Here is a 19268-nt window from a genome sequence, read left to right as displayed (position 1 = left end):
AAAAGAAAGTGAATTGTGATCGATCCAAAACCTTTATTTTGTAGTTAAACCATGTGATGTATATATGAAAATAAAGACGAGGGTCAGAACAATGAATAAGAACGCAAGATCTAAAGAAAGTTCAATAGTAGGCTTTGTATTTCTTGCAAGTGTTATCTAAGAGAAAGTAGAGAAAGAGAGAGAGATGTGTCACAAATTCCACCTTAGATCCTATCTCACAGGGATGATAATGTTCATCTATTTAGCTTCTCTGGGAAGCTAATTATACATAGGACCTTTTCGTGTCAAGAAGCTACTCAATAGTGCAAAAAATGATTCTTGAAACGACATTTCAAGCCTGGCTTGGAGCTCGATACTAGCTGATGTCAGTGGGTTGGTGAGATTGCGCTCCAGCTGAAAATGGGGTCATGACCAGGGAAAAGATCCATTGGGAATGGTGTTATTACTCAACCGATCAGTAATGGCTTTGGTTTTTCGAGATTACACCGCCGCCTTGAGATCCTAGTAATAATATTTGAAGCCCCTAACCTGGTCCACCAACCATGATACATATTGCTGAGTGCCTGATTTTTACTGGGCCAAGGCTTTCACGTGTCACATCCTCGTTAGTCCACCTGGAAAGCCCGAATATTCATCCCATACAATGTTCTTGATTATCTAGTTTAGAAGGTAAGATGAGTATTAAAATAAGGTAAAGACTCATCTTCATGTGATCATTCACATGTATTCTTTTTTTGGTCGAAAAGAAGTACTTATATTATAGAGAATTAAACAGTAACATTAGTACATGGAACAAGATGCGTCGTAGGCATCAGAGTAGCTAAGCTAGGAATAGTAGGATTTACTACATGTTCCCCTGCATGGGGATCATTACTAGATAGAAGGTCAGAACTAGGCAAAACATTACTATTACAAAAAGTAGATGTAGCAGAGAGCGGTTGTGTTGAAGCAGTTGTGGTGATTTTAACGAGCCTCCTTTGAAGTGTTCCTCTGTGATCTTGCTGGTAAAAAGGCGCGGCAAAAGGTGGTGGGTTTGCAAAAAGTATGCAGTTATCCTCTGCATGCATGGCTCCATGTTTAGCTAAACTGTCTGCAACACAATTTTGCTCTCCGTAGATATGTTGGATAGGAGGCCTACCCAGCTGTAGAAGTTGTTATTACACTGTATTTGTAAAATAAATTCTGGAAATATAAATGAATATAAACAGTAATGAATATAAACAGAAATGACATAAACCAATTCGAGCCCACTGAATTCACAGTGTTTCCTTAAGGAATTTAATCCCCTCCTAGTACCCAAGGTTATGGATTATTTCCTCCCAGGATAGAACGAATTACACACTGGTGTAGTGGTACTTCAAACCCCAGTGTTTCAGCGAACACAAAGTTCGGTAGCAAATCACACTTACTTTTTGCTTTGTTTTGATACTAAAAGTATGCAGAAGAAGGAGAGGAAACTCAGAAAATTGTAGTTTTTTTTCTGAGCAGAATAGTGTTGTATTTATAGCCAAAGTTGGGTCTCTTCAGAATGGATGTTTATGCAAAACGCCCACAACATGCCATTACATAAATGGCCATTTACTCAATAATAAAGAGGGAAAATAAAGAGGGAAAATTGAAGAAGGTAGTTACTTTTCTGTTACCAAAACAGAAAAACGGATTGGATTTAATATTAATATTTTGTTATTAAACCAAATATTTAATAACATTTCTGTTAATATTTTACTATTAACAAATAAATTTGGTCCAAAAAGTTAATCAATCAATCGATCATTTGACCAAATCCAAATCCGAATCCGAATCCGAAGCCGAAGCCGTAGCCGTAGCCGTAGCCAAAGCCGAAGCCGAGCCGAGCGAGCGACGACGACGACGGCGCGAGGCTTGCCTTCTTCTCAACTCTTTAAGAGCTAGAAGAAGAGCAATTGCTTATATACCCATAAAAAACCTCTTCCTCTTCCAATATGGGACAATGCCCATTTGCCAAGGGAGGGGGAACTTAAAATTTCACTCAAAAATTTCATTTCCCTCCATTTCCCATTCACCCTCTTTTAAGTATTTAATATATTAATTAAATACCTTAAAAACCCAACAATCCCCCACATGAATGGGGAATGGCTATATCACGGAAGTATGCATGAAAAACTGTGTGATTCACAAGTAAGGATTAATTGCATCTGGATAAGTAGGTTTCCCTTTGAACTTTCCGTAGTGAACTTATGTCGGATATACTCGATCAATCGGTAGATTTGATATCTTTGAACCGTCGAACTTTAGTGTATACCTAGACAACCACAAGTCACACAACCAACCCTTAACCGTCTTTGGTTCTCATTGTTGTGTTCGTTTCAGCCATGAACACCGCCTGGTTTCATAAGTGCGTAGAGAACTGGCCTTACAATGTTCTCCTTGAAGCGGCTAACACTTCACACTTACATAGGTGATTCCTAAACGTGTCATCCCGTAGATACACTATTTGATATACCCCGTATCAAATTTAGAAATCATTAAAAAGCCTTAATGCTTTATCCTTGGTACTGAACATTGTCTCATCACGAGAATGGACCAAAAGTTTAGTTGACAATGTTGAACCGTCATAAATGACTTTGTTTGATCTCCTTGAACCTAGATCTTGGGATCTCCAGTCTTCTAGGTAGAGTTACCGCCACTATGACTTGTTCTCGGCCACAGTCCCATTCCCCTTGATGACTTCTCAACTACCTCTCTAGTTAGGCCTTTTGTAAGTGGATCCGACACATTATCACTTGACTTTACATAGTCAATCGTGATAATTCCTCTAGAGAGTAATTGTCTAACGGTTTTATGTCTTCGTCGTATATGGCGAGACTTACCGTTATACATAACGCTCCCAGCCCTTCCAATTGCCGCTTGACTATCACAATGTATGCATATTGGTGCCAACGGTTTGGGCCAAAATGGAATATCTTCCAAGAAATTCCGGAGCCATTCAGCTTCTTCACCGGCTTTATCCAAGGCTATGAACTCAGCCTCCATTGTAGAGCGGGCAATACAAGTTTGTTTGGATGACTTCCAAGATACCGCTCCTCCACCAATAGTGAATACATATCCACTTGTGGACTTGGAATCAGTTGATCCGGTGATCCAATTTGCATCACAGTATCCCTCAATGACCGCAGGATATTTATTGTAGTGCAAAGCAAAGTCCTGGGTATGTACTAAATACCCCAAAACTCGTTTCATGGCCATCCAATGAGATTGGCCTGGATTGCTCGTATATCGACTCAATTTACTTATAGCACAAGCTATATCTGGTCGTGTACAATTCATGATGTACATTAAGCAACCCAACACACGAGCATAATCCAATTGTGATATGCTCTGGCCTTTGTTCTTTGCTAATGCAAGATTCACATCAATTGGAGTCTTTGCAACTTTAAAGCCCAAGTGCTTGAATTTTTCAAGTACTGTCTTAATATAATGAGATTGTGACAATGCTAGACCTTGAGAAGTCTTATGGATCTTAATTCCCAGAATTAAATCAGCAACTCCCAAGTCTTTCATATCAAACTTGCTAGTTAGCATACGCTTAGTAGCATTTATGTTGGCAATGTCATTACTCATTATGAGCATATCATCCACATATAAGCAAACAATGACTATGTGATTTGGAACATTTTTAATGTACACACATTTATCACATTCATTTATCTTAAATCCATTTGACAACATTGTTTGGTCAAATTTAGCATGCCATTGTTTGGGTGCTTGTTTTAATCCGTAAAGGGACTTAACAAGTCTACAGACCTTCTTTTCTTTACCTGGAACCACAAACCCTTCAGGTTGTTCCATGTAAATTTCTTCCTCCAACTCTCCATTTAAGAAGGCCGTCTTAACATCCATTTGATGAATTTCAAGACCATAAACTGCAGCTAACGCTACTAACGTTCGTATGGATGTAATTCTTGTAACTGGAGAGTATGTATCAAAATAGTCAAGACCTTCTCGTTGTCTATACCCTTTGACCACAAGTCTTGCCTTATACTTGTCAATAGTGCCATCATCTTTCATTTTCCTCTTAAAGATCCATTTAGAACCCAACGGTTTATTTCCAGGAGGAAGATCAACCAATTCCCATGTATGGTTGTTCAGTATGGATTCTATTTCACTATTGACCGCCTCTTTCCATAACAATGATTCCGAAGAAGACATAGCTTCTTTAAATGTTTGAGGCTCATTTTCCAATAAGAAAGTCACAAAATCTGGTCCAAATGAAGTAGACGTTCTTTGACGTTTACTACGTCTTGGATCCTCTTGGTTAAGTGTACTTTCTTTTGTTTCTTCCCGAGGTCGTTTAGATCCTTCACCAATCGACTCACATTCCTTTTTATACGGATATATATTTTCAAAGAACTCAGCATTATCTGATTCTATAACCGTATTATTATGAATGTCGGGATTTTCTGATTTATGAACCAGAAATCGATATGCTTTACTATTAGTCGCATATCCTATGAAAACACAATCAACGGTTTTCGGTCCTATTTTTACCCTTTTGGGTTTAGGAACTTGCACTTTTGCCAAACACCCCCACACTTTAAAATAATTCAAGTTGGGCTTCCTTCCTTTCCATTTTTCATATGGAATGGATTGTGTTTTGCTATGGGGTACTCGATTTAGTATTCGGCTAGCCGTAAGAATGGCTTCCCCCCACAAGTTCTGTGGCAAACCAGAACTTATCAATAATGCGTTCATCATCTCCTTTAATGAACGATTCTTTCTTTCTGCAATCCCATTGGATTGGGGCGTGTAAGGGGCCGTTGTTTGATGAATAATTCCATATTCTAAACATATTTGTTCAAAAGGAGATTCATATTCACCACCCCTATCACTTCTTATCATTTTGATTTTCTTATTAAGTTGCGTTTCAACTTCATTTTTGTATTGCTTGAATGCGTCTATTGCTTCATCTTTACTATTAAGTAAGTAAACATAGCAATATCGAGTACTATCGTCAATAAAAGTTATGAAATACTTTTTTCCACCGCGAGATGGTATTGACTTCATGTCACAAATATCTGTGTGAATTAAGTCTAAAGGATTTGAATTCCTTTCAACCGACTTATAAGGATGTTTAACATACTTAGATTCCACACATACTTGACATTTTGATTTGTCACATTCAAACTTGGGCAATACTTCCAAATTAATCATTTTCCGTAAGGTTTTATAATTGACATGACCCAAACGTATATGCCATAATTCATTTGACTCAAGTAAGTAAGACGAAGCTGAAATTTTATTATTATTTTCAACAACCATTACATTCAGCTTGAAAAGGCCCTCAGTGAGGTAACCTTTTCCTACAAACATTTCATTCTTACTTATTACAACCTTATCGGAAACAAAAACACATTTAAAACCATTCTTAACAAGAAGTCCAGTAGAGACTAAATTCTTCCTAATCTCGGGAACATGAAGGACGTTGTTCAAAGTCACCACTTTGCCGGAAGTCATTTTGAGAAATATCTTCCCACATCCTTCAATCTTCGCCTTTGAAGCATTTCCCATAGAAATCGTCTCATCGGGTCCAACAGGAGCATAAGAAGCAAAAGCTTCTCTAACAGCACAAACATGGCGAGTGGCTCCAGAATCAATCCACCACTCTTTAGGATTGCCCACCAAGTTGCATTCGGAAAGCATGGCACATAAATCATCAACATCATCACGCTTTTCAACCATGTTTGCTTGACCCTTCTTCTTGTCTTTCTTTGGAGCACGACACTCCGTAGATTTGTGTCCAGTTTTTCCACAGTTGTAGCAGTTTCCACTGAACCGCTTCTTGCTTGGGTTGTATTTCGGTCCAGAAGCCTTCTTCCTCTTTTTATTCTCTTCAACAATATTTGCTCCCATTATTGTTGAGTTTCCACGGCCTCTCTTTTCAGCAGCTTTGTTGTCCTCTTCGATTCTCAACCGAACAATGAGATCTTCAAGGGACATCTCCTTGCGTTTGTGTTTCAAGTAGTTTTTGAAGTCCTTCCACAAAGGAGGCAACTTCTCAATCATCGCTGCTACTTGAAATGCTTCATTGATAACAAGACCTTCAATGAAATTTCTATTAGTAAAAATACTAAGATTACTACTTTCAACATCAATATTAATTTGAGTTATACCTTCAGCAAGGAGATCGTGAATAATCACTTGCAATTCCTGGACTTGGGTAATAACAGACTTGCTATCTACCATTTTGTAGTCCAAAAACTTTGCAGCAACAAACTTTTTCAACCCGGCATCTTCGGTTTTGTATTTCTTTTCAAGCGCAGTCCACAGTTCCTTTGACGTTTCCACGCCACTGTAGACGTTATACAAAGCATCCTCCAGCCCGCTTAGAATATAATTCTTGCACAAAAAATCTGAATGCTTCCACGCCTCAATCACGAGAAAGCGTTCAGTTTCTGGAGTTTCATCGGACAGCACAGGAACATCTTCCTTGATGAACTTCTGGAGACTTAGAGTAGTCAAATAGAAGAACATCTTTTGCTGCCAGCGCTTGAAATCAATCCCGGAAAATTTTCCGGGTTTCTCCGCCGGTGCCAATGCTGCCGGTGTCGTTCGGCTTGTTGACGCATTGGCAGTCACCATTGGAACCGCTTGGTTCTCATTCTCATTAGTCATTTCTGTAAAAGAATGACACAAACGTTAAAATCACGTAGATTTTAATAGAGTACAAAACCACAAAGGTTTTACTCTTCCAGAAACAGTAAGTACAAATACAGAAAATAAATTATTAAATTCCTTAAGCTTGTTATTACACTGTATTTGTAAAATAAATTCTGGAAATATAAATGAATATAAACAGTAATGAATATAAACAGAAATGACATAAACCAATTCGAGCCCACTGAATTCACAGTGTTTCCTTAAGGAATTTAATCCCCTCCTAGTACCCAAGGTTATGGATTATTTCCTCCCAGGATAGAACGAATTACACACTGGTGTAGTGGTACTTCAAACCCCAGTGTTTCAGCGAACACAAAGTTCGGTAGCAAATCACACTTACTTTTTGCTTTGTTTTGATGCTAAAAGTATGCAGAAGAAGGAGAGGAAACTCAGAAAATTGTAGTTTTTTTTCTGAGCAGAATAGTGTTGTATTTATAGCCAAAGTTGGGTCTCTTCAGAATAGCTGTTTATGCAAAACGCCCACAACATAAATGCCATTACATAAATGGCCATTTACTCAATAATAAAGAGGGAAAATAAAGAGGGAAAATTGAAGAGGGTAGTTACTTTTCTGTTACCAAAACAGAAAAACGGATTGGATTTAATATTAATATTTTATTATTAAACCAAGTATTTAATAACATTTCTGTTAATATTTTACTATTAACAAATAAATTTGGTCCAAAAAGTTAATCAATCAAGCCGAAGCCGAAGCCGAAGCCGAGCCGAGCGAGCGACGACGACGACGGCGCGAGGCTTGCCTTCTTCTCAACTCTTTAAGAGCTAGAAGAAGAGCAATTGCTTATATACCCATAAAAAACCTCTTCCTCTTCCAATATGGGACAATGCCCATTTGCCAAGGGAGGGGGAACTTAAAATTTCACTCAAAAATTTCATTTCCCTCCATTTCCCATTCACCCTCTTTTAAGTATTTAATATATTAATTAAATACCTTAAAAACCCAACAGAAGTAACAACCTGCAATCATTGATAATGTTAGTATAATGCATAGTAGTTGTTTGGAACATACCGAATCGTGCGCGTCTGTCTCAATGACGATGGGTGTGATTTGCTGTTGCATAGCAATTTTCAGTCCCATGAATAGTGCAAGGAGTTCTGTCTGGACGCTTGTACCTGGGTTTGATTTTCCTACAAAACTCATGATCCAGTTGCCTTGGTGGTTGCGAAAGACTCCACCAATGCTATTTTTTTGGTGGGCATCTGGAGGATGTCATTTAATGTAAAGAGGTGTGACGTGGTGTTTTTTGAGATTGTTGTATGTTAAAAAATAGTATTCTGTCGCTGTATTGATTAATAAGTGTATATTTAAGGGAATTCTTTTATGGTCTAATGTATTTTTATTCCTTATAATCCATAAAGTTGACCTATCTCATTTGCAACATCATTAATTTGTCACTTTTTACATGGCGATTATGAATTATATATCCGAAATTGTTTCTTTTCTTTCCATTTCATCATTCAAATCCACCTCGGCTTGGTTCATTATGGAGCCACACTTATAGCTTTTCGCATTTCAAGTTTATAAAGATTCGGAAAATATGGTGGACGAACTGGGATATTTCCATGAACAATAGTAAAACCTATTATATGTATAATATTTTATACAATACGTTCTTCAACTTGCCAAGTTGCATTAACTTTTTAATAAATCATATTAAAAATATTTTATCCTCTAGCTTTGGTCTCTACAATTGACAGAGAAGAATTGCAGGTTTTTGGGGACCTTATTGACTTCTTTCGGCAAAAGGTTTTCGGTATTATATCGCATTTGTGGACTGCAATCATCATTGCTGACACACTTGATCAGGGTACTGATAAATATGGAACACTGTTGATAAGAAGTTCATTTATGTTACAAAGTGTATTTTAGCATGTAAAAGCTATCGATCATCTGTACCTAATACTTTAGCTCCCGGTTGGGCTTTCAATAATAACAAATTGACTTGGAGAATAATTAAACCGGTCAACATTGTGTCTAGGTAGACAAGATAGAATCCTTTTGAAAGCAAAATAAGGTCATTATTTCGTGCATTCGATTGAAGTGCTTGTCCTTGTTAAGTAGATGGCAAATTCTATTGAATGGAGCTGCCCATTTTAGATAAAACAGATTGAGAGAAAAAGAATTGTCAGGAATACTGCAAAACTTATCGTCCTTCTTATAGTTGGTGTAATACAGCAGTTTCTGTTCGTTTTCAAGCACGCACGATAAATAAGCTTTTTTCCATTTAGTTCTCTTTTACATTCCTATAAGGCTATTTTTGTGTGGATATTGTTAAATTCAAAAATAGTTTCAGGATAAAATTATTGAAATACAATAACGTTTAGTAATGGGTAAGTTGAGTAGAATCTGAATGAATTACAAGTGAGGGAAGTAAGGGTATTTATAGCTAAGTGTAACGCTAATATGCCTGGTCCCACTTCCGTTCGTGGCTCGGGGTGGTTAGCCACCGTCAAGATACATAACGGTACTATTTCGGAGTCGAGCATACTCTGCCTTGGTACTCCTCGTACTCCTATCTCTCAAGCATTGCACTCTCTCTTCGAGCTCGGATCTGGTCCATCGGGCTCGAACTCGACCTTGCCCGGATTTGGGCTTAGGATGGACCTTCGAACCTATAAATCGAAAGCCTCTGATTTTGACCGTATACAAAGCCCTCAAAATTTTTTTGTAAAGGGGAACTATACATAAGATCCCTTCCCCATACATGAGTATGAATTTATCAGGGGACATCAAAAAGGTGTAGTCTATCCAAGTTTCTGTCCATTTGAAAAGCATTATGTATATGTCTCCTTCTAAAAGAGGGGAATTTAACTGCATCTCAAAAAATATAAAAAAATTTAAATTTAAATTTACGAGTACCTGCTAGTTTTATGAATTAGGGTTAACTTTTCGCTAAAGGGAAAGAAATAAGCAGCAGTAATATTATGAAGTTGACTGAAAACCTCTTTGAATTTATAATACAACGCACACTCGTTGAACACTGTATGAACAAACTATATACAAGTTGCACCTTCACTCGAGACCAAAATAATTATTACATTACATAGCTGTCAAAATTATACTCCGTAGTTAAGTCGTGGCGATTAAATTAATTTTTTTTATAAACTTTTCCCAGAATGCCTGGGGGTGTTGTATTAAAAATACTAGTGTATATTCGAGCTGTAAAGAACTTTCATATTCTCTTCTTTTAGAGCTTTCATATTCTCTTCTTTTTACTTTATTTTTTTTTTTTTGTTGCAAAAGCTTAGACTTTTGACTAATGCATTTATACACACATTTAACAAGGTTTAATTCTTTAATTTGCATTTTGTTAGTGACCCACTTGAATTCGGTAGACATTTGTGTGAAAATCAAGTAAACCTTATTCCTCAAGAACGAATTGTAGGCAAAATTCCGTTTTTTGACTTTTTATATTGATGCTGCTGCTATGTCCTATGCATACATCTGACAAACCAGGAGCCTAGACTGACAAGAATTAGTATTTTATTACTCCCTCCGTTTCAATTTATGTGAATCTGTTTGACTGGGCACGGAGTTTAAGAAAAAATGAAGATTTTTGGGATTTGTGGTCCAAAACAAGTCAAAAAGGGGCCCAGATTATTTGTGTGGTTATAAAAGATTCTCATTAAGGGTAGAATTGTAAGTTTAAGCTAAATTGTTACCAAATTTAGAAATGGATCATTCTTTTTGGAACGGACCAAAAAGGAAATAGGTTCACATAAACTGGAACAGAGGGAGTAGTACTAATTAGTATGCGACCAATACCAATTTAAATAAAAGACAAAGCAAAAATAGTTACTAAGAGATTGTTTGAAAAGCGAAAGGCCAGCTAATTAATTTTGGGTTTATAAAAGGTTCATTTGTCTTTATGTTCTTGGTTTATCTAATTGAAAAGGTAAAATGAGGACTAAAATATAATTAGGGTTATAACAATGAAGTTAATCAATCATCTTCACGTGATTACTCACATGCATTCTCGTTAAGCGTTGACCTCATCTCAATGCCAGGAACATCGATCATTTGTCACTTTGTGCATGGCGATTATTCAATTATCCAAATTTTTGTTTCAATTTCTTTTTTCCATTTCATCGTTCAAATTCATCTCGGCGTTCCTCTAACTTCTCATATTTCAATTTGTATATCCTTCGAAATTCAGATAATTGTGAAAGGATGTTACCTTTGCTCAAAAAAAAATTTCTTCAGAATTTAGCTTCTATAACATTGTCGCCTAAAAAGACGCACTATCAGATATCAAATCACTTAAACTACAACACCAGTAAAAAGCATATAGGGTAAAATCTGTTATGTTAAGTAATTGCAAGAGAGGGTGACACGTGAAATCGAAGGTAGAGGATAGCTAAGACCGAAGACGACTTTTTCATCTGTTACCGAAAAAAATGATGCTCATAAAGATGCAATAAATGTCTGCCACCCGTTAGCATTTAATGAAAAAAATATTTTATAGCATTTAATACACTGGCCGTTACAAAGAATTTGTCTTTCATGCTCACCGTTACACAGTATTCAATGACCCTCATAATTGACATTAAAGAGGGGCATGATCCTAGAACCTTGTTTCCTAGTTACAACTATAAACAGTGAGTCATGTTATCATTGTAAACGATACGAATTTTCTCACAAACATATGCTATAATCTATTCAAGCTTTATACAATTTTACCTTCTTACTTTGTGATTACAAACATATGCTATAATCTATTCAAGCTTTATACAATTTTACCTTCTTACTTTGTGATTTTGTTGCTGTTGTGCCCGGAAGCCTTGCTCCCGGAATTATTATTTCTGCTATTTCATCTTTATCTCAAGGCTAAGTATTGCGTTGTTCTTTTCACTTCTTTTACTACTTCGGGATTGAATTAATTAACTTGTCTAGAAATCACGTATAAATTCACCTGTATCGTTTTACGTGTAAACAAAAAGTAAGATTAATAATCTGATAAACAAATTAACATATATAAACCGTATAAAAATTTCTTACACTATCAATACATATAAGTTAACAAATAAATAAAGATTGTTATATTAATTTGCATAATTGGGTAATTCAGCTACTGTATAAGAAAAGAGATTATTGAACATTGGTATCAAAATTGATAGATGATAAATTTGTCAAATATTGTATAATAAAATGGAAAATGAAATACTACACAAAAACACTCAAGATGTAAAAGCCTTGAACATTTGCCCAAAAATAAGTTTCTTGACCATTCCGAAGTAATGAGTTTCCTAGTTAGCCATTCCCAAATGACTCGGAAAAAGATGCACAAAATAACATACCAAAGTTCTAAATTTTCAAGGAACAACAGATCTATAACTTGTTAGTATGTAAAACTTCTTTTTCTTTTTTACATTATCAAAAAAATACAAATATCATGATTTCAAAGGACTGCCACTTGAACTAGAAACACCAATTTGCCACACTTTAATTTCTCCGTCAAAACTTCCACTAAACAACTTCACAGAACCACCGTCAGATTCACTGGTTTCCGCCGCCGCCACCAATGACCTCACCGGTGTCCGATGACCATCCAGAACCGTTAAACAACAGAACTGTCCTTCAATCCCACGTGTCCAAATCCTCACCGTCCGATCCGCCGATCCACTGAACAACAAATCAGATACGTTGATCAAACATAATATCGCTTTCGTATGACCTCTCAATGCACCAGTAACCACCATGTAATTAGCACTGTCTTCCCTTTCCCATACCAATATCGACCGATCACACGCGCCCGAAAATAGAACAGAACAATCAGAGCTTAATGCTAATGCATTCACCGCCGATTTATGTTTCTCTAATGTAGCAATCAGCCCATGTTTTGATTTTGATTTTGATTTTTTCTCCCCATATGTTTTCCCCCAAACTCGAATCCGTTTATCAGCAGAACCTGTAAAAATCGTCCCATCTTTACCTACCACAACAGCGTTTATGGCATCATCATGTGCTCTAATTGATTCAGTGCACCGTAAATCTGAACCGCTCCAAATTTTCAAAGACTTATCCCACGAAATAGAGCACATTAAATTTTCATTTACTGCTAATCCAGAAACAGCATCCTGATGTTCGATCCATAGCTTCTTCTTATGTCTTCTTACATTTGTATAGCTGCTAGGGAAAACGAATCTGCGTAACCGGTCTTCAAGTGTTGGGAGTATCGCAATTAGTTTATGCTGCTTAACTGGTGTCAGTTTCCACACCCGGATTTTACAGTCCTGATGGGCGGTGAAAATTTTACCATTAAGAAAAGCCACTGATTTTATGGAGCCGCTAGAAGGGTCTTTGCCATTGAAAGTATCGATGAGCGTGAAATTCGTGAGTTCAAAGACGTTGATTTCATTGGAGGAAGCAGCGTAAAGGAGATTGTTGTGGACAGCGAGGAACGTGACATGGGCGTTTCGGGGATTAAGAGAATTCAGGCAGCGAGCTGAGATTACGAGGTTTAAGGTACCGGGAGAGAGATTTTGGAGAGAAGGGACAGAAGGTAAGGTCAAAAGGGAGAGGTTGCTTTGTAAACTACTAAGGGAATTGTTTGTTTCTTGAGAAATTACTGATATAGGTGAACTGTTGGTTATGTCGGAAAATAAGCTGCTTGCATCGTCGGAGAATGGGAGTTTTGGTGGCGGAATAGGGTGGTCGTTGGCAGTGGTGACGGAGGAGGAGCAAGTTGCAAGCCAAGATCGGAATTTCATTGTGCCGGTTATACAGTGAAGAGAATCGGTATAGAATTAGCAAAGAATGTGTGTGTATTAACTCTGTGTGTGTGTGTGTGTTTTAGAAAGAGGAGGAAATATATAGAGTCTTGACTTGGACTTATGGGAGTTGTGGTTGGTTGTCTTTTTCCTATTTCTCTCTATATTCTAACTTGCCAGTTGCCATCTATTTGTCCCACTTTCTTGTTCAAATATTTTTATTATTTAAAATTCAACAAGTTGGGGAGTACTCATGTTATTCTTGATTATTTAACTTTTTATTAATAATTAGTCTAATGGAGTATAATTTTAGTTCATGAATTGAAAACATAATCATAGACATTTAACATAAAACTTCTTCAAGTTGCGCATATACGGCACTATTTTGTGCTTTTCATTTCAAGAGAGTGGGACCAGACGCGATTAATATGACCACAAATTAAAATTTTGTGTATCACACAACAGTTTTTATGCAAGTTTTGGTGTGTAGTTTAGCATGAATATTATTTTAGTTATATAACTCTTTTTATATGAGATTAGTAAAAAATAACACAAGTAATTATAAATTTGTTAAAATTGTATGTACACATATGAGATCATTACCAACTTTTTAAATTGAGTTGTCGTTATTTTTCATTTTCATAGGCAAACCATTCTAAAAATATTCTTAAAGTCGTGTGATATTGATCCGTTTGAGTCAAAATACCCTTTCGTGGGGCATCTTTTTTTTAGTTGAACTTTTTATTCGGGTCGGGTTAGTTGAAAAAACGGGTAGATATAGGCGGGTCTTTCTAATAGGTTAGATGTTTTAATTTCGACCAATAAGAAGTTGCCACGTGGAATTTAAATAATAATTATTTTTAATTCAGCATTAACCTAACAGTCAAAGGGCATAAGTGAACCAAAAAGGTGGATGGAAAGGTATTTTTAGCCCAATAGGTGGATGAAGGGCATTTTAAACCCTTTCTAATAGTTTAGGAGTATTTTTAACCATTTTCCGTTTTTTTAAAATATCTCGGACCACTAAGTATCGGGAGATTCGTCTTCATACTCTCCTCTCATCGAACCATCAGTATGATACTAGTTTGTTGCCTAACTCAATCCAAAGACGCTTGGGGTGAGATATATAACTTAATTATATTTCTTATTAATTTTTTATGTGGGGTTTTGTTAACAGGCTCAACATGGAAAGGGAATGAAAGGAAAAGGCAAGGAGAGCATCAAACAAGGGTAAAACGTTACATTTCATGAATGCAAGTGGAGAATTTTAGCACAAAGCTCGCAGTTATTTAAATCCTCCATTTTGTTTGTGCTGATACTAGATACCCCGCCGTTCATTTTTACTCGTCCACTATACTAAAAATACATTTTCACTTTTACTTGTCCATTATACTAAATCAAGAAAAAAATAATTCTTTTTCCATGTTTTCCTCTTAACATTAACTATTTATTCTCCAAATCATTTCCCAAGACTTTTGGAAATGCTATCATTATTATGGGTAAAATTATAAAATGCATATTATGGGTAAAATTATAAAATGCATACTTTATTTTAAAGGAAATGTAAAGTGAAAAGTGGACAACTAGTAAAATATATTCTTTCTGTTTTAATTTAGATGGCACATTTCACTTATCGAAAGTCAATTTGACCAAACTTTGAACATAAATTAAATTAGTTCAACTTAGTATTTTAAAATTAAACGAAAAGTACATAAGTTACAATTTTTCTCATGTCAATATGATAACAAAATATATTTTAAAATATTGGTCAAACTTCATGCAATTTGACTCTTGATAAGCCAAATATATCATCTAAATTGAAATAGAGGGAGTATCATAGTTTAGCTAGTGATCTACTTTATCCCCTTTCGTTGGTCCTTCCTCAATACCCCCCTCACCCCAACTTAAATTTCTTTTTTGTTAAACGATACGTCATATATATGGAATTGTAAATTATTCGAGGTTAAGAAAATACGAGGGAGAAACCTAGATCGTTGTTTGTTAGATGGATACGCGTACGGACAAGCTGTATTGATAGATATATATCGAACGCTAGTAGAAGACACCTAAAGAAAAAAGAAAGAATATAGTTGTGTATTCTCTCTCTTTTACGTAATTTATTCACTTTGTTAATTAGTGCACGTGGGCGCGCGCGCAACTGTCTGACGGAGGACAATAGGTCGAAGCTGCTTGGAATTGATCGTCAACAGCTTAGAAACGGTATATGAAGATTCAAAGCATTTTTCCTTTATTATTTCAAACTGTGGATTCAAAGCAATGCATGTATAAATTTAATAGTGGCCCTAAAAGTGGGTGTATATGAAAATACATCAAATGGTGGCCCCAGATGGAGTTTGAAGCATCCTGATTTATTAGAACGACACTTATTCTCTTGTAACAATTGATATCCCCATTTCTTTTGATTTCTTTCTTACTACTTTAACGGGAAAGAAAACTTTGATGGATAAAATTCGTGGGAAGGAAAGAAAATACATTCTGGAAAAATCCTCAAGTGACTACTACAACATTTTATCTAGGGGAAGTTTAGCAAATACCTATGCGGTGGAAAATATTTACCCGCTCCTGCCTATTTTTATTTTAACCCAGCCAAATAAAATCAAATTAAGCTAAATCAAGCCAAGCCATATCAAGTCAAGCCAAGTCAATTTAATTCAAGCGAAACCAAATCAACCCTAGTCAAATCAAGCTAGGCTAAGCCAAATGGTTAAAAAAAAGAAGTTAGGATTGGTGGGTAGGTAGGTTAGATAATTAGTTTTAATTAGGTAAATATATATTGTAAATAATTTTCAAATGAATAAGAAAAGATAATTATTTTAAACTCAAGGGTATTTTACATAAATTACTCTTTTATCTATTGGGGATACAATTTGTAGCATAATCCACAGGAGGCATTAAAGGCGTGGAGGTTTTCAAGAGAATATTACTGATAACACATTTACGCTTTCTTCCAATTGGGTTTGCTAATTTTTGAGAAATTTACCTGGAATACAGCAATCGAAAGTGTTATTTATAAAAAATACAATCACTTTTAAAAAATTACTTTATATACAATTCAGTACAACTTTTTCACTTTTTAATTAAACTAGATACAACTTTAAATATGCCTAAAATATCTCATTATGGGACTTGAAAATAGGGATTATGCCAACTAACACATAATCCCTTAAATTCAAAATAATCTCACACTTCTCTCTCACCTAATCCGTGTAGACCATTAACTTTCTAATATTATATTTTAAATACCGTTATTATTTGTTAAGAACTGTATTACATATATTTTTAATAAATATAAAATATTATAATATTAATATACTCAAAATCAATACCCATATATTATATTAGTAATCAATGGTATATTAATTATTACATATTTAGTATACGGTGGATATAGTATAACATATATACACATATATGCGCATATATGTGTGCGCGCGCGCGCGTGTGTTATATTATTCCTTTTCTATTATATATATATATATATATATATATATAATATATATATATATATATAGAGTATAGTATAGAATATACTGTATTTCTTCTATACATTAAATTAATCTATACAAGAAATAAATATACCTCGAATAATATAATTAATTAATATATTTAAATACTTATATATTAGTATACAATGAATATACTATAACAGATTTCATATATACATTATATAGTATATTGTATAGATTATACAAACATAATATAATAGTATAAGATAATATGCTATAACAGATTTCATACTTTTATTATAATTGACTCCTATATTATATAGTACATCTCTCATCTATTTTTGAATGGTTGCATTTGAATTGGGGTAGATTTGGTTTGGCTTAATTTTAGGGATGTAGAGATATTTTAGGAAAATTTGATTGTTTTTGAATTGTAGTCGATTTGCTTAAGTTTAAATTTAGGGAATGTTAAGAATTCTATTAAATTCTGCTACAATTTTGGAATCTTCATTTAGTATAGGTTGAATAATGTCCGTAGAGAGAAATTCTTTTAATTTAAATATATATTAATTATATAAAATAAAGATAATGATGTTGTATAATATGCAAATCAATAGCTAGTTGCAAATGATGAAATATACTATCTAAAAAGTTGTAGTTATGTAAACTTCCCCTAATTTTTCCTCTAAATCCAGTCTTTAAATAATGAAGTAAGTCAATGTTTTTGGAAAGTCCTTTTGTTGTTGTTCAAAGACCAATTTAGTTCGGAGGTTTCTGATCACTTTAGCATTGGTTAAAAAAAAACGGGAAAAAGGTTAAAATTGTTCCACTACTATTGTTTATTGGTTGCTTGTGCCACCCGTTATACTTTTGGGCCATTCTTGTCCCTATCGTTAATGAACTTTGAATAAATACCCCTAACTCTAACGTCTATACACTGTGGCAGCTGACCACATGAATTTTATCCAAGTCAGCTGCCATGTCAGCTTCCACATCAGCGGGCCCACCAATTTAAAACCCCACAACACCCATTTACTATCTGTCTCTTACCAACAATTAGGGCTCAAACGACCCCAATCCTTTTCCTTCATCTTCAATGTCTCAAGGAAGCTGTTCTTCCCAAATTAGGTGTCGTTGTGGCATCTTTGCAAACCACTTCACTTCAACGACTCCATTAAACCTTGGAAGGCGATTTTTTAAACGTCCGAAGCCTAAGGTTAGTGATTGTGTAACAAAAGATCTAAATTAGTAACTGTTTGCTCTAAATTATAGTCTAATAATAACGATCTTAGTTTCTTCTCTGATTGTTTTGTGTTCGGCAGAATCGTTCTTGTGGTTATTTTGAATGGGAAGATGAAATCTCGTTCTCCGGTGATTTGGTTACAAGTAAAGATGTAAGATCATCTTGGGAAGCTATTAAAAATGATAGGGAAAAATTTAAAGAAGAATTAATTGCCCTGAAGGCTCTACACAAAGCTGAAGCTGCAAAATAACGAAATTGGAAGAGAAGGTTTTGAAGACGAGGATGATGCTTATGATCTCATGGGCATTTTTTGTTGGATTTGTTGCGGCGTCAATGATGAAGTGAAAGTTGATGAATCTTGTTGATGATGCTAATGAATATGTTTTGTTGTCAATTTTATTGTCGTTTGGAATTGGATGAGAAGGTGTTATGTATGTTGTTTTTAACCTTTTATATTAGACCTTGTAATCTTAGTTAATGTAATTCGAATATATTAGTTGTCAATTAGTTAATATAATTCCAAGTTATGAGCTTGTAACCGTTTATATTAGAGCTTATATTAGTTAATGTAATCTTAGAAGTTGTCAGTTCATTTGTGATGAAATTTTCTGTATTATTAGTTGATGTTATGGGTTGATGAACACAGCATTTATGTCAAAAAGTATGAAAAATTTCACAACTCCATTCCCAACCTAAAATCTGGACAGTTTCACAACATTTTGGTCCAAAATCTGGACATTTTCACTACACCAGTTCTGTCAAAATCTGGACACTTTCACAAAGGCCTTTTTTGCGCCAAAATCTGGACAGTTTGACAACATTTTAGTCTAAAATCTGGACATTTTCACTACACCAGTTATGTCAAAATCTGGACACTTTTACAACACCATTTTGGTTCAAATTCTGGACAGTTTCACAAAATAACTTGTTGACAAAATCTGGACAGCATCTATAACTCATAAATGAACACTTAAACAATTCATAAACACTAATTTCATTCATCACAAGGGGATGTCACATTATCACCCCAAAAACCTACATAAACAAGTGACAACATGACATCAAGTTTCCCAACCTAAACATTCAAACTACATTAAACCACAAACAAGGGGATGTCACATTATCACCCC

At 35.2% G+C, this 19268-nt stretch overlaps 1 protein-coding gene across 1 annotated transcript; it reads right to left on the bottom strand.

The window, feature by feature from the left end:
* Positions 1–11828: 11828 nt before the first annotated feature.
* On the bottom strand, positions 11829–13562 carry LOC109242454 (E3 ubiquitin-protein ligase TRAF7). Its single transcript, XM_019409307.1, has one exon. The coding sequence runs from the start codon at positions 13426–13428 to the stop codon at positions 12109–12111; it is 1320 nt and encodes a 439-aa protein (XP_019264852.1). The 5' UTR covers positions 13429–13562; the 3' UTR covers positions 11829–12108.
* Positions 13563–19268: the final 5706 nt, after the last annotated feature.

Source organism: Nicotiana attenuata, unplaced genomic scaffold, assembly GCF_001879085.1.
Source record: "Nicotiana attenuata strain UT unplaced genomic scaffold, NIATTr2, whole genome shotgun sequence".
NCBI classification, from domain to species: domain Eukaryota; kingdom Viridiplantae; phylum Streptophyta; class Magnoliopsida; order Solanales; family Solanaceae; genus Nicotiana; species Nicotiana attenuata.
This window is presented reverse-complemented; position numbering and strand designations above follow the sequence as displayed.

What these genes read in the sequence shown, in the direction of transcription:
- LOC109242454 (XM_019409307.1), bottom strand. Translation starts at nt 13,428, where the DNA reads ATGAAATTCCGATCTTGGCTTGCAACTTGCTCCTCCTCCGTCACCACT.